The sequence below is a fragment of the Trichosurus vulpecula genome, chromosome 2 (genome assembly GCF_011100635.1).
Source record: "Trichosurus vulpecula isolate mTriVul1 chromosome 2, mTriVul1.pri, whole genome shotgun sequence".
Classification (NCBI taxonomy): Eukaryota; Metazoa; Chordata; class Mammalia; order Diprotodontia; family Phalangeridae; genus Trichosurus; species Trichosurus vulpecula.
The window spans coordinates 162,626,382-162,645,199 of NC_050574.1; the positions used below are offsets into that span (position 1 = coordinate 162,626,382).

The 18,818-nt window shown below is 37.4% G+C and overlaps 1 protein-coding gene and 1 pseudogene across 1 annotated transcript; both read right to left on the reverse strand.

The window, feature by feature from the left end:
- Nucleotides 1–1,012: 1,012 nt before the first annotated feature.
- Nucleotides 1,013–1,957, reverse strand: LOC118838050 (annotated as a pseudogene).
- A 13,547-nt stretch (nucleotides 1,958–15,504) lies between these two features.
- LOC118837952 (olfactory receptor 8B3-like) lies at nucleotides 15,505–16,449 on the reverse strand. Its single transcript, XM_036745116.1, has one exon. It carries the CDS (start codon nucleotides 16,444–16,446, stop codon nucleotides 15,505–15,507), a length of 942 nt encoding a protein of 313 aa, XP_036601011.1. The 5' UTR covers nucleotides 16,447–16,449.
- Nucleotides 16,450–18,818: the final 2,369 nt, after the last annotated feature.

The window sequence follows — 18,818 nt, forward strand, 5'->3', positions numbered from 1 at the left end:
AAGTACTTAACCTCTCTGTAAAATGCAGTGTTGGACTACGTGGAACCTAAGTCCCTTCCAGTTCTAAAACTATGGCCCTGTGTTTTAGAATAGAGTCATCTCCCAACTTTTTGTTCTTGAATGACTACAATACAAATATTTTGAGCATGCATCTCCAAAACATTTATTACTTGATTACATATACTAGCTTATTGATATAATATTAATATCATTTCTATTTGAGTAGGCTCTCCCACAGAGACTATACATATTTTTACCATATCTTTAAGAGCCAAATGAAATGTTGCAGAAAGGGCAGTATCACCAGAACTTCATGGGTTCAGTCACAACTGATTTCTAACAGGACTTCTTCCTAATGGAGGTAGGGAAAATTGTGGGTTCAACTTTGATCTATGAAGATCTACAAGGAATTTATGGATGATACAGAGAGAAGGAAGATTCTTTTAGAGATATTTCAATTGTCCTTTTGTAAAGAAATATAAAGAGAACTTTATAAAGAAGGCTTGGTAGTAAAATTTTAAACTATATTCTGAAGAAACTGTTACCTGTGATAGCAGAAGAAAATAATGAGAAAAAAGTCATTCACTTCCTGGGAAGTTTAATTTTTCTCTGTCTCTTAATTGGACAGATTAAAGAACACAAATAAGCTATTTACATTTCCTAACAACCTACCTTCATGTACTCCCTTCCTGAATTATTGACCAGTAACAATGGGCAGAGAATGAAAGGTTTACCACAATTGAGAAAGCTGAAGCCCACCAAGGTTAAGGGACCAAAGGTCACAGAGAAAGAACATCCAGGATTTATACCCTGATCAGCTTGCTCTAAAATCAGCACTTTCCACTACTTCATGAAACCAAAAGAATTAAGTCATGGTGGTAGAATGCTGGGCAATAGAGAATAAAGAGAAAAGAATTTCAGTAAAGATTTCTTCCTGAGATAATTTTGATTAACCAAGAAAAGAAAAGGAAACTTTGACCCTTGAATTCAACTCACATTATGAAAATCCTGCTCATGTTCTGGAAAGTATTTTTCTTTTCAATGTTTTCCTCAAGGCAGCTTGAACATCTTTATTCCTCAGACTATAAATGACAGGGTTTAGCATGGGCCCAACATTTGTGTAAAAGACCGAAGATACTTTGTCCTGGTCCATGGAGTCTGATGAAGATGGCTTGAGATACATGAATGAAGCTGAGCCAAAGAAAAGAGCAACAGCAACTATGTGGGAGCTGCAGGTGCTGAAGGCTTTGGACCTGCCTTCAGTGGAGCTCATATTCAGGATACTGGACAGGATGAGAGCATAGGAGGTGAAGATGGTGACACTTGGCACTATGAGATTAATGCCCACTACAATGAAAACCACCACTCATTGACATAGGTGCTGGTACAGGAGAGCTGGAGGAGGGGAAGAATATCACACATGTAGTGGTTTATGATATTGGCATCACAGAAGGACAATCTCAACATGCATCCAGTGTGGGCCATGGCACCAACAAACCCCATTACATATACCCCACCCAATAGCCATGAACACACCTGATTGGACATAGTAACATTATACAGCAATGGATGACAGATGGCAACATAACGATCATAAGCCATTATTGTGAACATATAGATTTCAGAAATAACAAAAAAAGGAGTAGAAATAGAGCTGAGCCATACACCCTGAATAAGAGATGATGTTTTTGGTTAGGACAAAATTCATCAACATTTTGGGAGTAAAGACAGAGGAGTAGCAGAGATCATTGAAAGATAAGCTGAAGAGGAAATAATACATTGGAGTGTGAAGCTGAGAATTCATCCTGATTAAAATGATCAATCCCATGTTTCCCACTATAGTGATCACATAAGTCCACATAAACAGGAGGAACAGGGGTAGCTGGAGCTCTGGTTGATCTGTTAAGCTGGCAAGGATGAATTCAGTCACTGAAGAGGCATTTTCCAAAGACATTCTCCTTTTGAAGGATCTATGAGGAGATGGAAAAAGTTATACTAGAAGCAAAATAAGTTCAACAAACCTCTTCCCCAGTTATGAAAATGAAGCAATTCTAGAAGTGTCTGGAAAACATCATCATGATACCATGCAGGTTCTGTTCTTATCTTCCCCAAGATATCCAGGAATTTTGGTTGGGCTGAGTAACTGTCTCCATGAGCTGGATGATTGTAGAAAACTTCCTGAGTTCCCCTGTAGAACAACAGCTGATGTTCCTCAGACTCCAAAGTAAAAAGAAATAAGAAAAATAAGAGTATTTTCCCCCATTCCCCACAATATACCCTATGCTGGGCACCTCAAAGAGTTCTGAAAATGCCTATAGTAAAAGTGTTATTATTAACATTATATTAATTAATAACAATATTACCAATAAGGTTATTAGTAATAAAAATAATCATTGAGAGCATTGACATAGAACTTGTTATGTGTCAAGCACTACCTTAAATCTTTTACAAGTATTAAATCATTTGATCCTCATAACAACCCTGGAAAGTGGGTGTTATTCCTATTCCATTTATACTTGAGGAAACTGAGGCAAAAAGAGACTAAGGCATTGCCCAAGGTCACATAGCTTGTTAGTGCCTGAAGCTGGGTTTGAACTCAGGTCTTTCTGACTTAAAGCCCAAATGCCTTCAGACTGAATCCAGAGTCCCTTTTTCAGAGTATAGAGTCCTGTGGAGGTGAGGGACTAACATTGTCAAGGTCCACATTATCTTTGCATGTTCTCTTCCCCATTCTACCCTAGATCAAACCAAAACACCTATATATGAGTCAGTGGCTAAGTTTAGGGACAGAGTTTAAAGAATCCTCAAATCCCCTGCTTGGTAAAGCAGGGAGGACAGAATAAAAAGAAAAAATCAAAAATGAATATCTTACACACTCACTCTTCTCTTGCCTAGACACTTCAGTGATGGATTTTACCAGTTTTGAGCCCCTGGGTGGTGAAGGAGAAATAATTCTGATAAGGGTGAGCAGAGATTCTCCCTCTTCTTCTCTCTTTTCTCCTGAAGCAATCCGAGCATAAACCTCAGCTTTTTGACTCAATTAAGAGATGCTTTGAGCTATAAAGATCACAGATTGTGACTATGACTTCACCTGGGGAGCGCTCCAGATTTAGGGGAGGAAATAGTGCCTAGAAATGTCACAATAATCAATAGGTGATAGGAAACTGAAGGTTTTATTCTGGATATGATCTTCATGTGGACTATATTGGAAACACAGGGAGGATTGAGCATGTTTTCTCCCTGGAATCAGACTCTTCAGGGAGTACTCATTACATGTCCATGTTTACACACTGTAATATAGAAGCTAATTTTTTTTCTCCCAAGGGATTCAATCTTCTCCTCAGCCTTTAAATTCACACATGGGACTTCACCCATTTTCTTCTAACTTTCATTCTGAGAATTTCTCTCTTGAACAACATTTTATGCAGCCACCATCTCTAGGACTTTTCTACATGATTCAGAGAATAAAAGCAAAGTGTTAGATCAGAGGGTTACAGTCCCAAACTGAGCTCTCAGGAAGATACATCCATGTTCTCCTGTCAACATGGAATCAAAGTGGTTAGACAGAGTTCTCCTATTGGTGTCCAGAGGAAAATATCCTCCTTACCATGTATAATAATAAAGCCAGGGATATTAAGGTTTTAAAGAAGTTAGATCCTCTACCCTCACACACCATTTGGATACATGAGAGCTTATGTTAACCTACACACACACATATACGCACACAAATTTTTATTTTGTACTTACTTCTATAGGTATATATTGGTCTATCCACCTCCAACTCCAATAAAATATAAATTTCTTCAGGTTGATTCTTATTTTGATTTTTGAATAAAGGAATGCATAAATGAAGGAAGGAGTTAAAATATCAGATGCCAGTCAATTTTGCTTTTTGGTAAGAGCAGCATGGCAATAATCCACATACTGTGACATGACCTCTTCCACTATGCACCCCATCATGGTTCCTAGAAAAAGAAACTTTAAAACCACTTATTTAAATAAAAATAAAAATCCTGAAAAATCGAACAAGAAGTTACCAAAAATGGAAATAAAAAAGAAGAAACTTCACTGAATAAAGAGCTTTTGTAGGAAGAAAATAAAGAGATCAACAAATATTTAATTGAACTTTTTCTGAGGTGTAAACTTTATTTATTTATTTATTTATTATTTATTTACAACACTCAGTTCCACATAATTTTGAGTTCCTGATTTACTTCCCCCCTCACCCCCTCCCCAAGATGGCATGGAATCTGATGTATCTTCTACATGTAACTTCACATTGAACTAAAATACATAATAGTCAAGTTGTAAAGAAGAATTATGACCAATGGAATGAAACATGAAAAAGAAGAAACAAAAAAGAGAAAAAAAAAGAAAAACCAAGTGAAAAAATGGAGAGCATACAGGGTGCCTCAATCTGCATTCTGACTCCATAGTTATTTCTTTGGATGTAGATAGCTCTCTCCATCATGAGTCCTTTGTAGTTGTCCTTGAACTTTGTATTGATGAGAAGAGCAAAGTCTATCAGGATTAGTCATCACAGAATCCATATATCTATGGTTGTGTATAATGTTCTCCTGCTTCTGCTCTGCTCACTCAGCATTACATCATGTAGGTTTTTCCAGGTTATTATGAAGTCCATATCTTCCCCATTTCTTAAGGCAAAATAGTATTCCATTTCCTTCATATGCCACAACTTGTTCAGGATTTCCTAATTGAGGGACATCCCCTTGATTTCCAATTCTTTGCTACTACAAAAAGAGCCTTAGTTGTAGTCCAAACTCCTTTGCCTTTTGGAATATCATAGTCCAATTTCTCCTGTCATTTTTTGTAGAAGCTAAAAGATCCTGCATGATCCTGACTGTAGTTCCATAATATTTGAATTGTTTCTTTCTGGCTGCTTGCAGTATTTTCTCCTTGACCTGATGATTCTGGAATTTGGCTATAATATTTCTTGGAGTTTTCAATTTGGGATCTCTTTCAGGGCTTGATCAGTGGTTTCTCTTGATGACTATTTTGCCCTCTGGTTCTAGGACCTCTGGGCAGTTATCTTTGATGATTTCTTGAAAGATACTGTTCAGGCTCTTTTTTCATCATGGCTTTCTGGTAGACCAACAATTCTTAGATTGTCTCTCTGTGTTGGTAACCAAAAATGGGCTCCTTAGCACTTAGTCAACAAGTGCCCTTGAATAGTTTGACTTTTTCTCCTGAACTAAATGAATGTTCTGAAGTTCAGGGTGCTGGTGTTTTCCCCTGAACTGACTGAATGCTGGATTAAAGTAAGCTTGTCGGCCCCTTCACCTTGCTTCCCTTGATTAAGCAGATCAAAAGAACCTGTCCTTTCCCAGTCAACCTCTTCACCTTGCTTAAGCAGATCGAAAGAACCTGTGCTTCCCCGGTGTGTCAGCTACACCCCCGCAGAAGCTGCTAGCCGGGTGGTTAAAAACAGCTTCCGTTGGAGCCAGAGGCTGCTACAGCTGAAGCTGAAGCAGGAGCTGCTGGTAGCAGAGCTGACTTACGTGTGGATTGAGAAGTGCTGAACAAGGACTTGAGGCCAGTGGGTAACCTTTTTACCATAGAGGGGAAGCATGTATATGATTTTGCTTTATACCATCATGCTTCTTTGTGGCCTCCTGGTTACTCTTGTGAGGCGGACTTTTTGGGCCTGGAAGCTTTTGATCAAAATATCAAAATGGGGATGCTGGTTCATGCGTCTGTTACTTTGGAGTTTAAATACATGCTTTGATTCTTCTTCCTCCTATCTAGAGAATTCCTTATATCTGGCAGTTCCGAACCTTTCAGACATATGTATTATCCTCTTTGAAATTATAAACTCTGCCCTCATAATACTTTCTTTCTGGTAGACCAACAATTTTTTAGATTGTCTCTCCTGGATCTATTTTCCAGGTTAGTTGTTTTTCCAATTAGATATTCCATTTTTTCATTCTTTAGATTTTGTTTGACTGACTTTGACGCCTCATAGACTCATTAGCTTCTACTTGCTCAATTCTAATTTTTAGTGAATTGCTGTCTTCATTTTACTATTGGGCCTCCTATTCCATTTCATTTATTTTGCTTTTCAGGATGTCATTTTATCTAACTAGATTCTGAATCTCCTTAGTCATTTTGTCAATTTTATTCTTTAAAGATTTGTTTTCATTAGTGATTTTTTTTTCCATTTTTTCTTTAACCTCTCTAATTTGGTTTTTAAAATCCTCCTTGATCTCTTCTGGGAATGCTTTTTGGGCTTGAGACCAGTTCACATTCCCTTTTGAGGTTTCAGATGTGGGTATAGTGTCCATGCTGTCCTCTTCCAAACTGGTATTTTGATTTTCCTTGTCTCCATAAAAAGAATCAATAGTCCTCGGTTTCCTGGAGTTCTTCTTCATGTTGTTTAACTTTTTCCTGGCTTTAAAGTGGATTTCTTCTTCTAGGGTTCAGGGTGCCCTGTCCCAGGCTTCTTGTTCAGGGAATTGTGGGCATAGTTATTGGCTTTATGTGTTCTAGCCTCTGGTTTTGTGAGATGTGGGAGAGGGGGTGGTTTGGCTGTTGGAAGACTCCTCTTCTCTTAGTACTGTGATACAGCCATTTTCTGCACTGATGTCTGATGTCTGCCACTTCCCCTGGCTATGCAAAGGTAAGTCTGGGGTCCTGGTGTTGATAATTGCTGTGTCCACCCTCCTAAGGCTCAGGAACTACCACTGTTCTGCTGAGATGCAGTCTCCTGGGACTTCCTGCACTGGTCTCCTTCCACCACCATGATAAGGACCCTCTCCCCAACTTCTCAAGCTAAAAGGCTACTGAAGCCCCACTTATGGCTCCTCTATTTCAGGGTTTCTCTCAAGGGAGTATTATCTAGGTGGGTGAGTGAGGGATGAGAGCCATTCTACATGGTCATCATGGCCTCCAGAAGTCCAAGAAGGCAATTTTCAAACCTTTAGACTGTGGGATGCAACCTTCAGGAGTAATTGCTCACATGGCTGCAGGTGCTGTGCTGCTACCTGCTATAACCCTGATAAACAGACTGACAGGCTCCCATGCTGGGCTGGGAGTCCTGGGGATCATCGCAAGCTTTGCACACCCAGTGTTCTCCCACCCTGGATCACGAAGCTATTTATTTTTACACTGTTCTATAAATGACTCTCCTAGATCTGCCCATTTCTGACTTCATCAATTTATAAAAGTCTTTTGTAATCATCTATTTCTTAATTCTTAGAGGAGTAATAGCCCACCACATTCATATACAACAATTTATTCAGCCATTAATGAGTTGTTGGATATTCTCTTATTTTCCAGGGTTTTTGTACAACTACAGAAAGAGCTGCTATAATTTTTTTTTAACAAAACAGACCTTTCCCTCTTTACATGATCTTTTTTGAGGGAATAGGCCTAGCAGTGATATAACTGGTTCAAAGGGTACATAGGGTTTGGTAACCTCTTGTATAGAATTCCAAATTGCTTTCAAAAACTTGTGCATAGTCACAAATACAACAACAGAGCATCAAAATACCTGTCCCTGATTCTTAGCTGTTCTCCCCTCCAAATTTCTCCATTTTAAATATTGCATCTCCTTTTCATTCTGCAGGGAGCTACAAGTGTACATTCTCAGAAAGAAAGAAAGGGAACACCTCTGAAGGGCCAGCAAAGCTCCTTGACCGGTTTTAAAATGTAGCCACACCTCTACTTTAGCATGTTTTCTCAACTTTGGTTAATTTGTCCACTCATTGACATATAACAGCAAAATTAATATTTCAGTCACTGTGTCACTTTTCATTTATCCTCACATAATCCTATACTCTTCCTCCAAGCTATGCCTTTTATGCCCTCACATATTTAAGTTATCAATGTTTATAATATCAGTAAGGTGGCTTAACTGTTTTTAACTATATTTCACTATTAACTAGAACTCTGCGATATTGCCTCTCCAGTACCTTTTCGGTAAGCAACATTTTTCCTGGAGGGAGATGACCATTCTAGGGCTCTACACTCCATGTTATACTTGAAGGGCTGTATGATAGAGGCATTCTTCCTTAGAGCTACTGACCAGGATGAGAGGTGAAGGATCAAGCCCTTTATTTATGTTCGCTCAGGTCACTTTAAGTCTGGTCTCTGGCTTGATTCTTCCTTTCACTGTAGAATTTACTCATTAGAAAGTGTTCCAGTACATAGATCATAGCATAATTTATTGCAAACCAAGAGTTTTAAGATTGTCCTCAGTATCTTGAAGTTTGGTATGCAAATTCTTTTTTAAAATTGACATTTTATAAATGATTATCTGACAGTTCATAGTCAACTTATGATACAGATTTGCTGAGATGAATTATTACAAAGTTACCATCCTGTTTAGCTGGTTTCTTAGCTCCTCACATATACTGAGGCTGGTGCTTCAAAACTAAGGGGATTGGGACTAATAGTCAATCCTGGAGTGCATTTGTAAACTTAGGAAAAAAGCCCTCAAGGCAGCTAGAGGGTGGTACTTAGAGTCAAGAAGACCTGTGTTCAAATCCTTACTCAGACACTTGTTAGCTAAGTGCCAGGGACTGTAAGTACAAACAGCAATAGAGTTCCACTCTCCTCCCTTTAGCTTCCAACTTTTTCTTCAATTAATCAGCCAAGCAAAGTCTATCTTCAAATCAGCAAGTTTCCAACTAAAGAATTAAAGTCAGCTGGTCAGCTGCCTCATCCAGAAGCCTTCTTTGTCTTCTCTTCCCAGTATTTTGTGACTTCTGTACTCAGCTTACTTTCCTGCCTCTTGTGCTATCTCTTTCTGTAGTTTCTTCTCAAAACATTTTCCTGGCTGCTTAACATTTTCTAATGTCTCTAATTAGACCCTCCTGGGAGTCAGTGACTTGTTGCTTTATGACGTAAAGTGCAAAAAATCCATCTTTCTATAAGGTATGAATTGAACAATTATTATACAATTTTCCTGTAGGTCCCACATTTGATTTGTAACTTTGTCAGTTATAAACTTTAAAATTCTAAAAAACAATTTACTCACAAATGTCCAGGTAGAACATAACCATTGTTACCTGTCATTGCTCTGACTGCAAACCAGCACTCTCAGTATATTCAACTATTGAGCAGTTATCTGTCTCATGCTCTGAACTATTATTGGCTCTCTCAACATTTTATCTCAGAAATGGTGTTCCTTCACAAGTAGATGTTATCAATTTCCTTACACAAATGCTTTTTTCTTTCCCTTTCAGTAACTTGCTGGAAGAACATGTTTAAAGCTGCAATCTTTGTTTCCCACAAGCAAAACACAAAGAGAGATAACAAATTTTCTCTGACTTGCCATCAATGGCTTGAGTCAGCAAATGTGATTCTCTATAAAGTACCATCTGCTGAGTATGGAAAAGTTCTTGCAAAGTTGTCCAATATTTCTAGTCTTGGATATTTCAAAATTACTTGTGAAAAAATGTCTGCAAATATATTTTTTGTAGTTTTAATCCAAGGCATTGAAAACATAAGAGACTTCCTTAATTTACCTCAGTAGGAAATGATTGCCATGAAAATGAAATGTCTTTTCTCTACAAAATATATGTAAGAATTCAGAGGACTTAAGACATGAGATCTCTGCATCCTTGAAGAAAACTTGTATTCGGATGATATGATCAAATCCTGTAAAAATAAAGGCTATGTAGAACTTGGACAGCAAATAGTAGAGATAATAACAAAAGGTCCAGGAATTACATATCATTTGACAGGTCCCTAGATAAGAGATTATGTGAGCAAATGTGCTTTCTTGACACAAAGACAAGAAGTAAATATCTCTTGACCTAAACCTAAGAAACAAAGGCAGAGACCTAAAAAGTGTTGGACTTGGATTCAGGAGAGATATGGTTTCAAATTCCATTTTCAATGCTCAGAATCTCTGTAATTATGGGCACTCAATCTGAATTTCTTCTCTATAGAGTAGGAATACTATCTAAAGCATTTGCCATATATTACTGTTCTGAGGATCAAATGAGATGAAGTATATACAATATTTTGAACATTTTAAAGAGATCTAACGATTACCTTTCAATAGCTCACATTTAGAAAGGACTTTTCAAAGCATGAGATATGGAAACTACACCTTTGGGAATCTAGGGATGCAGTTAGGATTAGTTAATAATCAGTATGGCATCTTTTATAGCCTGTTTCTGAAGAAATTCCCTCTTATCTCTCATCATCCTTCCATTAAGGTAATCTTAATAATGATAATGACAATGACAATGTTGGCAAAGGAAATAAGAAGAGAAAGTTATGATGATGATTTTGACATGTAGAAAATCAGAGTGAGTAGATGTTCTTCATATTCTGGTACCAAAGTAAGAAAAGATAAATGTGAACAAATCATAAGTACCACTACAAATCTTATAAGAAATCTTTGGTTGTAGATGACATTGACAACTAAAAGAGGCAAAGTACGATCAAGAAAGACCTATGAATCAGTTTTACACTCATGACTTCTCTAATGAAAATATATAAAAATAAATAATTACATGAGAGATAGGAAAATGTTTGGAATCTTTGTGGAAAACTGTTCACCATTCAAAACATACCACCAACAAAATATTATCCAAAGCAAATAATTTAAAAATGGCAATTTTTCAGGGAAACACTTCCAGCACATTAGGGTTCTTCCTAGCCTTAAACTCATTATCTTCTCTCCTCAATAGAACTAAAAATAGTTTACAAGTTTATAAAAAGAAATAAAAGCAAAACATCTTACTTGTTCAATGTACAATATCAACATACACATACAATAGCTCAATGCACATGGAAGACATCAAGTTATAATACCTTCATAGAAAACACATTAAAGAGCACCCTCACTTTGTGGCATATTTTTTCCAATGGCCAAAGAATATAATTTGGACTCCAATTAATGTAAATTGATTTGAAAAGTTTGAGCTCAAATTTAGAGGTCATGAAGGTACAATTTATGAAGGCAATAATTACACATTCCTTGGTGTCCATGAACAAAGATATCAAAGAGAAAGGTATGACTAAATATTTTAGAAGATTACTGGCACCCAAAAATCAAAATTGAATGGAAGAATATATATATATATATATATATATATATATATATATATATATAGGAGTTAATGTCTATGAAATATGAGACTGAGTACATACGTTCTGAATTTTAAAATAGACCAAAACTGTTTTTGAAAGTATCACCACAAAAATCCAAACAATTTTAGTGGACAGTGATGATCATTCTATTGCAGTTATGGTAAGATTAAGATTTCCATGCCAAGGGAGCGGAACCAAAATGGCGGCTGGAAAACAGGGTCTTGCATGAGCTCCCCCACCAAGTCCCTTCCAAAACCTATAAAAATGTCTCTGAATAAATTCTAGAACTGCAGAACCCACAAAATAGCAGAGGGAAGCAGGGCTCCAGCCCAGGACAGCCTGGATGGTTGCTAGGTGAGGTCTATCATGCATGCAGCTGGGAGCAGAGAGGAGTAGAGCCCAGTGTAGGCAGCAGCAGGACCAACCAGACCAGGAGCCCAGCAGAACAGGCCCTAGTGCCCTGAATCAGTGAGCTGTGGCAGTTACCAGACTTCTCAACCCACAAACACCAAAGAAAACAGAGAAGGTTAGTGGGAAAAGCTGCAAGAAGTGAAAGGATTTCGCAGTTTGGCCAGTGCTCCAGGGACAGCAGAGGTGGTGCAGCTGCAGAGCTACAGCTTCAGTTGCTTCTGGCCCCAGGCTGACCTGGTGGGAGGAATTAAGTGGAGGACTAGAGTGGGATTGCAAAGCCTGCTTTGCTCTGCCTGAATCTGGACCACTATCCTGGTTGGTGGTTCTTTGGAGAGAAGGAGTGCTGGTGTGTCAGAGCTTGCTGTATAGAAGTAGCTCTGAAAACAGTAGCGCAGTACCTCAAGCTTGGGACATAGTACTCTCTACTCTACAAGCAGTCATAGCCCAACAAAAATTTCAAAGGTCAAGTAGTTGGCTGGGAAAATGAACAGGCAGTGAAAATACACTCAGATTCAGTCTCAGACTTTGAAATCTTTCTCTGGTGACAAAGAAGACCAAAACATACAGCCAGAAGAGGTCAACAAGGTCAAAGTACCTACATCAAAAGCCTCCAAGAAAAACCTGAACTGGTCTCAGGCCATGGAAGAGCCCAAAAAGGATTTGGAAAAGCAAGTTAGAGAAGTACAGGAAAAATTGGGAAGAGAAATGAGAATGATGCAAGAAAACCATGAAAAACAAGTCAATGACTTGCTAAACAGAGGGCATAGGGTGAATTGAATATGAAGGGATGATATCTAAAAAAATCAAATTAAGGGATGAGAGAGGAATGTATTGAGAGAGGAAGAAAGGGAGAGATAGAGTGGAGTAAATTATCTCGCATAAAAGTGGTGAGAAAAAGCAGTTCTGTAAGAAGGGAAGAGGGGGCAGGTCAGGGGGAATGAATGAATCTTGCTCTCATTGGATTTGACCTGAGGAGGGAATAACATACACACTCAATTGGGTATCTTACCCCACAGGAAAGAAGGAGGAAGAAGATGAAAAAGGGGGGATTATAGAAAGGAAGACAGATGGGGGAGGATGTAATCAAAAACAAACACTTTCGAAAAGGGACAGGGTCAAGGGAGAAAATTCAATAAAGGGGGATAGGTTAGGAAGGAGCAAAATATAGTTAGTCTTTCATTACATGAGTATTGTGGAAGGGTTTTACATTATGATATGCATGTGGCCTATGTTGAATTGCTTGCCTTTTTAGGGAGAGTGTGTGGTGAGGGAAGAGGGGAGAGAATTTGGAACTCAAAGTTTTAAAACCAGATGTTCAAAAACAAACAAAAAATAAGTTTTTGCACACAACTAGGAAATAAGATACACAGGCAATGGGGTATAGAAATTTATCTTGCCCTACAAGAAAGGAAGGGAAAAGGGGATGGGAGGGGTGACAGAAGGGAATGCTGACTGGGGAACGGGGCAACCAGAAAATATGCCATCTTGGAGTGGGTGGGAGGGTAGAAATGGGGAGAAAATTCGTAATTCAAACTCTTGTGAAAATCAATGCTGAAAACTAAATATGTCAAATAAACAAATAAATAAATAGATGAATAAATAAATAGATAGATAAATTAATTAATTAATTGATTGATTAATAAAAAGAAGATATCAGAATTCAAAAAAAAAAGATTTCCATGCCAAAAAAGGAGTAAGAAAACTGATAGACATTCTTAAAGCATATAATAAACAGGTAAAAAACCTACAGAAATAATCTTCACAGAGGCAAAGATCACTTCACCAAGTAATAAAGAGTAAAGATAAGAATGGTTACATCCCATTAGATTTGTTGAACTATTGTAACCAAAAATGGGGCACCTCCAGATAGAACCCAGGAAAGACTTAATTCAATAACTTTCTAATGAGGGAACCAAAAGATCTTCCATGTAAAATATAAACATAAATTCATCCAATGATATTCCCACAAAAAAACAACTGCTGAATAAATAACTTAGTCATGCATTTGTTTATGGAAAGAGAAGTAAACCCAGGGCCACAACATTATCATCAGATATTACATGAGAGTTTTCCTCAAATATAAATGCAAATTATGAAAGAAAAGTGTGAAATCTGTGAAATACATCACTGCAGGATTTAAAAGTTTAGCTCTTATAGAATGCCTCACAAGACATGATCTGGTGGCTAGAATTATGCATGAGAGGCCCAATACATTTCATGGACTGAAAAATGACAAATCCCTATCCTACAAATAAAAATTTCAAACTATTAAGGGGAATGTAACAAATGAACTATTCCAGAACTGAACAGTCACAACTGCCTAGACATGGTTTGGAACCAAAAATATTTTTGACGTTACTCTATTAAATCCACATGAACTCCAAATTACAAAGAACAAAAGTATTAAAAATATAAATGCCTAACAGAGAAAATTAGAAACATATCAGAACAGAAAGAGGTGTACAACATCCTGGTTGTTCTGTCTGCTACTGGAATTGTACTGGGGATATTTTTAACAATCCTGCAGAAATGGGGATCACATTCTTTGACTTAACTACCAAAAGCAAACATTATAGCCACCAGAACTTGAGTATGTAGAGGACTGTACATTAAAATATAGTGAGATGACAACTTGTCTCAGTACCATTTTTATTTGATCCCCATTGCAAAAGATGAAAGGAAAATTAATATACAAATAAATAACTGAAATTTATATAGAGTTTTAATGTTTGTCAAACATTTTTCTTATACTTTATCACTTGATTCTCTTGACAACCTTTTGAAGTAGTATTATTATTCCTCTTTTGTTAATAAAGAAATTTAAGTAGTGAAAAGTAAAGTTTGCCAATGTCAATTACTAAATATCTGAGTTCAAATTTGAGCTATCTCAGCACTCTTTCAACTATACCATGCTCCTTTCCATCAACTAAAATCTTTAAGTCTAAACTGGTCCTTAAGTAATGTTCAGCTCTTCAAAAATAGATTCTTCTTCTTACTACCTATGTCACTCTGACAAGTACTTAACCTCTCTGTAAAATGCAGTGTTGGACTACGTGGAACCTAAGTCCCTTCCAGTTCTAAAACTATGGCCCTGTGTTTTAGAATAGAGTCATCTCCCAACTTTTTGTTCTTGAATGACTACAATACAAATATTTTGAGCATGCATCTCCAAAACATTTATTACTTGATTACATATACTAGCTTATTGATATATTATTACTATCATTTCTATTTGAGTAGGCTCTCCCACAGAGACTATAGATATTTTTACCATATCTTTAAGAGCCAAATGAAATGTTGCAGAAAGGGCAGTATCACCAGAACTTCGGGGGTTCAGTCACAACTGATTTCTAACAGGACTTCTTCCTAATGGAGGTAGGGAAAATTGTGGGTTCAACTTTGATCTATGAAGATCTACAAGGAATTTATGGATGATACATAGAGAAGTAAGGTTCTTTTAGAGATATTTCAATTGTCCTTTTGTAAAGAAATATAAAGAGACCTTTATAAAGAAGGCTTGGTAGTAAAAATTTAAACTATATTCTGAAGAAACTGTTAACTGTGATAGCAGAAGAAAATAATGAGAAAAAAGTAATTCACTTCCTGGGAAGTTTAATTTTTCTCTGTCTCTTAATTGGACAGATGAAAGAACACAAATAAGCTATTTACATTTCCTAACAACCTACCTTCATGTACCCCCTTCCTGAATTATTGACCAGTAACAATGGGCAGAGAATGAAAGGTTTACCACAATTGAGAAAGCTGAAGCCCACCAAGGTTAAGGGACCAAAGGTCACAGAGAAAGAACATCCAGGATTTATACCCTGATCAGCTTGCTCTAAAATCAGCACTTTCCACTACTTCATGAAACCAAAAGAATTAAGTCATGGTGGTAGAATGCTGGGCAATAGAGAATAAAGAGAAAAGAATTTCAGTAAAGATTTCTTCCTGAGATAATTTTGATTAACCAAGAAAAGAAAAGGAAACTTTGACCCTTGAATTCAACTCACATTATGAAAATCCTGCTCATGTTCTGGAAAGTATTTTTCTTTTCAATGTTTTCCTCAAGGCAGCTTGAACATCTTTATTCCTCAGACTATAAATGACAGGGTTTAGCATGGGCCCCACATTTGTGTAAAAGACCGAAGATACTTTGTCCTGGTCCATGGAGTCTGATGAAGATGGCTTGAGATACATGAATGAAGCTGAGCCAAAGAAAAGAGCAACAGCAACTATGTGGGAGCTGCAGGTGCTGAAGGCTTTGGACCTGCCTTCAGTGGAGCTCATATTCAGGATACTGGACAGGATGAGAGCATAGGAGGTGAAGATGGTGACACTTGGCACTATGAGATTAATGCCCACTACAATGAAAACCACCAGTTCATTGACATAGGTGCTGGTACAGGAGAGCTGGAGGAGAGGAAGAATATCACACATGTAGTGGTTTACGATATTGGCATCACAGAAGGACAATCTCAACATGCATCCAGTGTGGGCCATGGCACCAACAAATCCCATTACGTATACCCCACCCAATAGCCATGAACACACCTGATTGGACATAGTAACATTATACAGCAATGGATGACAGATGGCAACATAACGATCATAAGCCATTATTGTGAACATATAGATTTCAGAAATAACAAAAAAGGAGTAGAAATAGAGCTGAGCCATACACCCTGAATAAGAGATGATGTTTTTGGTTAGGACAAAATTCATCAACATTTTGGGAGTAAAGACAGAGGAGTAGCAGAGATCATTGAAAGATAAGCTGAAGAGGAAATAATACATTGGAGTGTGAAGCTGAGAATTCATCCTGATTAAAATGATCAATCCCATGTTTCCCACAATAGTGATCACATAAGTCCACATAAACAGGAGGAACAGGGGTAGCTGGAGCTCTGGTTGATCTGTTAAGCCGGCAAGGATGAATTCAGTCACTGAAGAGGCATTTTCCAAAGACATTCTCCTTTTGAAGGATCTATGAGGAGATGGAAAAAGTTATACTAGAAGCAAAATAAGTTCAACAAACCTCTTCCCCAGTTATGAAAATGAAGCAATTCTAGAAGTGTCTGGAAAACATCATCATGATACCATGCAGGTTCTGTTCTTATCTTCCCCAAGATATCCAGGAATTTTGGTTGGGCTGAGTAACTGTCTCCATGAGCTGGATGATTGTAGAAAACTTCCTGAGTTCCCCTGTAGAACAACAGCTGATGTTCCTCAGACTCCAAAGTAAAAAGAAATAAGAAAAATAAGAGTATTTTCCCCCATCCCCCACAATATACCCTATGCTGGGCACCTCAAAGAGTTCTGAAAATGCCTATAGTAAAAGTGTTATTATTAACATTATATTAATTAATAACAATATTACCAATAAGGTTATTAGTAATAAAAATAATCATTGAGAGCATTGACATAGAACTTGTTATGTGTCAAGCACTGCCTTAAATCTTTTACAAGTATTAAATCATTTGATCCTCATAACAACCCTGGAAAGTGGGTGTTATTCCTATTCCATTTATACTTCAGGAAACTGAGGCAAAAAGAGACTAAGTGGCATTGCCCAAGGTCACATAGCTTGTTAGTGCCTGAAGCTGGGTTTGAACTCAGGTCTTTCTGACTTAAAGCCCAAATGCCTTCAGACTGAATCCAGAGTCCCTTTTTCAGAGTATAGAGTCCTATGGAGGTGAGGGACTAACATTGTCAAGGTCCACATTATCTTTGTATGTTCTCTTCCCCATTCTTCCCTAGATCAAACCAAAACACCTATATATGAGTCAGTGGCTAAGTTTAGGGATATAGTTTAAAGAATCCTCAAATCCCCTGCTTGGTAAAGCAGGGAGGACAGAATAAAAAGAAAAAATCAAAAATGAATATCTTACACACTCACTCTTCTCTTGCCTAGACACTTCAGTGATGGATTTTACCAGTTTTGAGCCCCTGGGGTGTGAAGGAGAAATAATTCTGATAAGGGTGAGCAGAGATTCTCCCTCTTCTTCTCTCTTTTCTCCTGAAGCAATCAGAGCATAAACCTCAGCTTTTTGACTCAATTAAGAGATGCTTTGAGCTATAAAGATTACAGATTGTGACTATGACTTCACCTGGGGAGCGCTCCAGATTTAGGGGAGGAAATAGTGCCTAGAAGTGTCACAATAATCAACAGGTGATAGGAAACTGAAGGTTTTATTCTGGATATGATCTTCATGTGGACTATATTGGAAACACAGGGAGGATTGAGCATGTTTTCTCCCTGGAATCAGACTCTTCAGGGAGTACTCAATACACGTCCATGTTTACACACTGTAATATAGAAGCTAATTTTTTTCTCCCAAGGGATTCAATCTTCTCCTCAGCCTTTAAATTCACACATGGGACTTCACCCATTTTCTTCTAACCTCTGCTCTGAGAATTTCTCTCTTGAACAACATTTTATGCAGCCACCATCTCTAGGACTTTTCTACATGATTCAGAGAATAAAGGCAAAGTATGAGATCAGAGGGTTACAGTCCCAAACTGACCTCTCAGGAAGATACATCCATGTTCTCCTGTCAACATGGAATCAAAGTGGTTAGACAGAGTTCTCCTATTGGTGTCCAGAGGAAAATATCCTCCTTACCATGTATAATAATAAAGCCAGGGATATTAAGGTTTTAAAGAAGTTAGATCCTCTACCCTCACGCACCATTTGGATACATGAGAGCTTATGTTAACCTACACACACACATATACGCACACAAATTTTTATTTTGTACTTACTTCTATAGGTATATATTGGTCTATCCACCTCCAACTCCAATAAAATATAAATTTCTTCAGGTTGATTCTTATTTTGATTTTTGAATAAAGGAATGCATAAATGAAGGAAGGAGTTAAAATATCAGATGCCAGTCAATTTTGCTTTTTGGTAAGAGCAGCATGGCAATAATCCACATACTGTGATATGACCTCTTCTACTATGCACCCCATCATGGTTCCTAGGGAAAAAAAAACCTTTAAAACCACTTATTTAAATAAAAATAAAAATCCTGAAAAATCGAACAAGAAGTTACCAAAAATGGAAATAAAAAAGAAGAAACTTCACTGAATAAAGAGCTTTTGTAGGAAGAAAATAAAGAGATCAACCAATATTTAATTTAACTTTTTCTGAGGTGTAAACTTTATTTATTTATTTATTTATTATTTATTTACAACACTCAGTTCCACATAATTTTGAGTTCCTGATTTTCTTCCCCCCTCACCCCCTCCCCAAGATGGCATGGAATCTGATGTATCGTCTACATGTAACTTCACATTGAACTAAAATACATAATAGTCAAGTTGTAAAGAAGAATTAT

Coding starts and splice junctions, on each gene's coding strand:
- LOC118837952 (XM_036745116.1), bottom strand. CDS start 16,446: ATGTCTTTGGAAAATGCCTCTTCAGTGACTGAATTCATCCTTGCCGGC.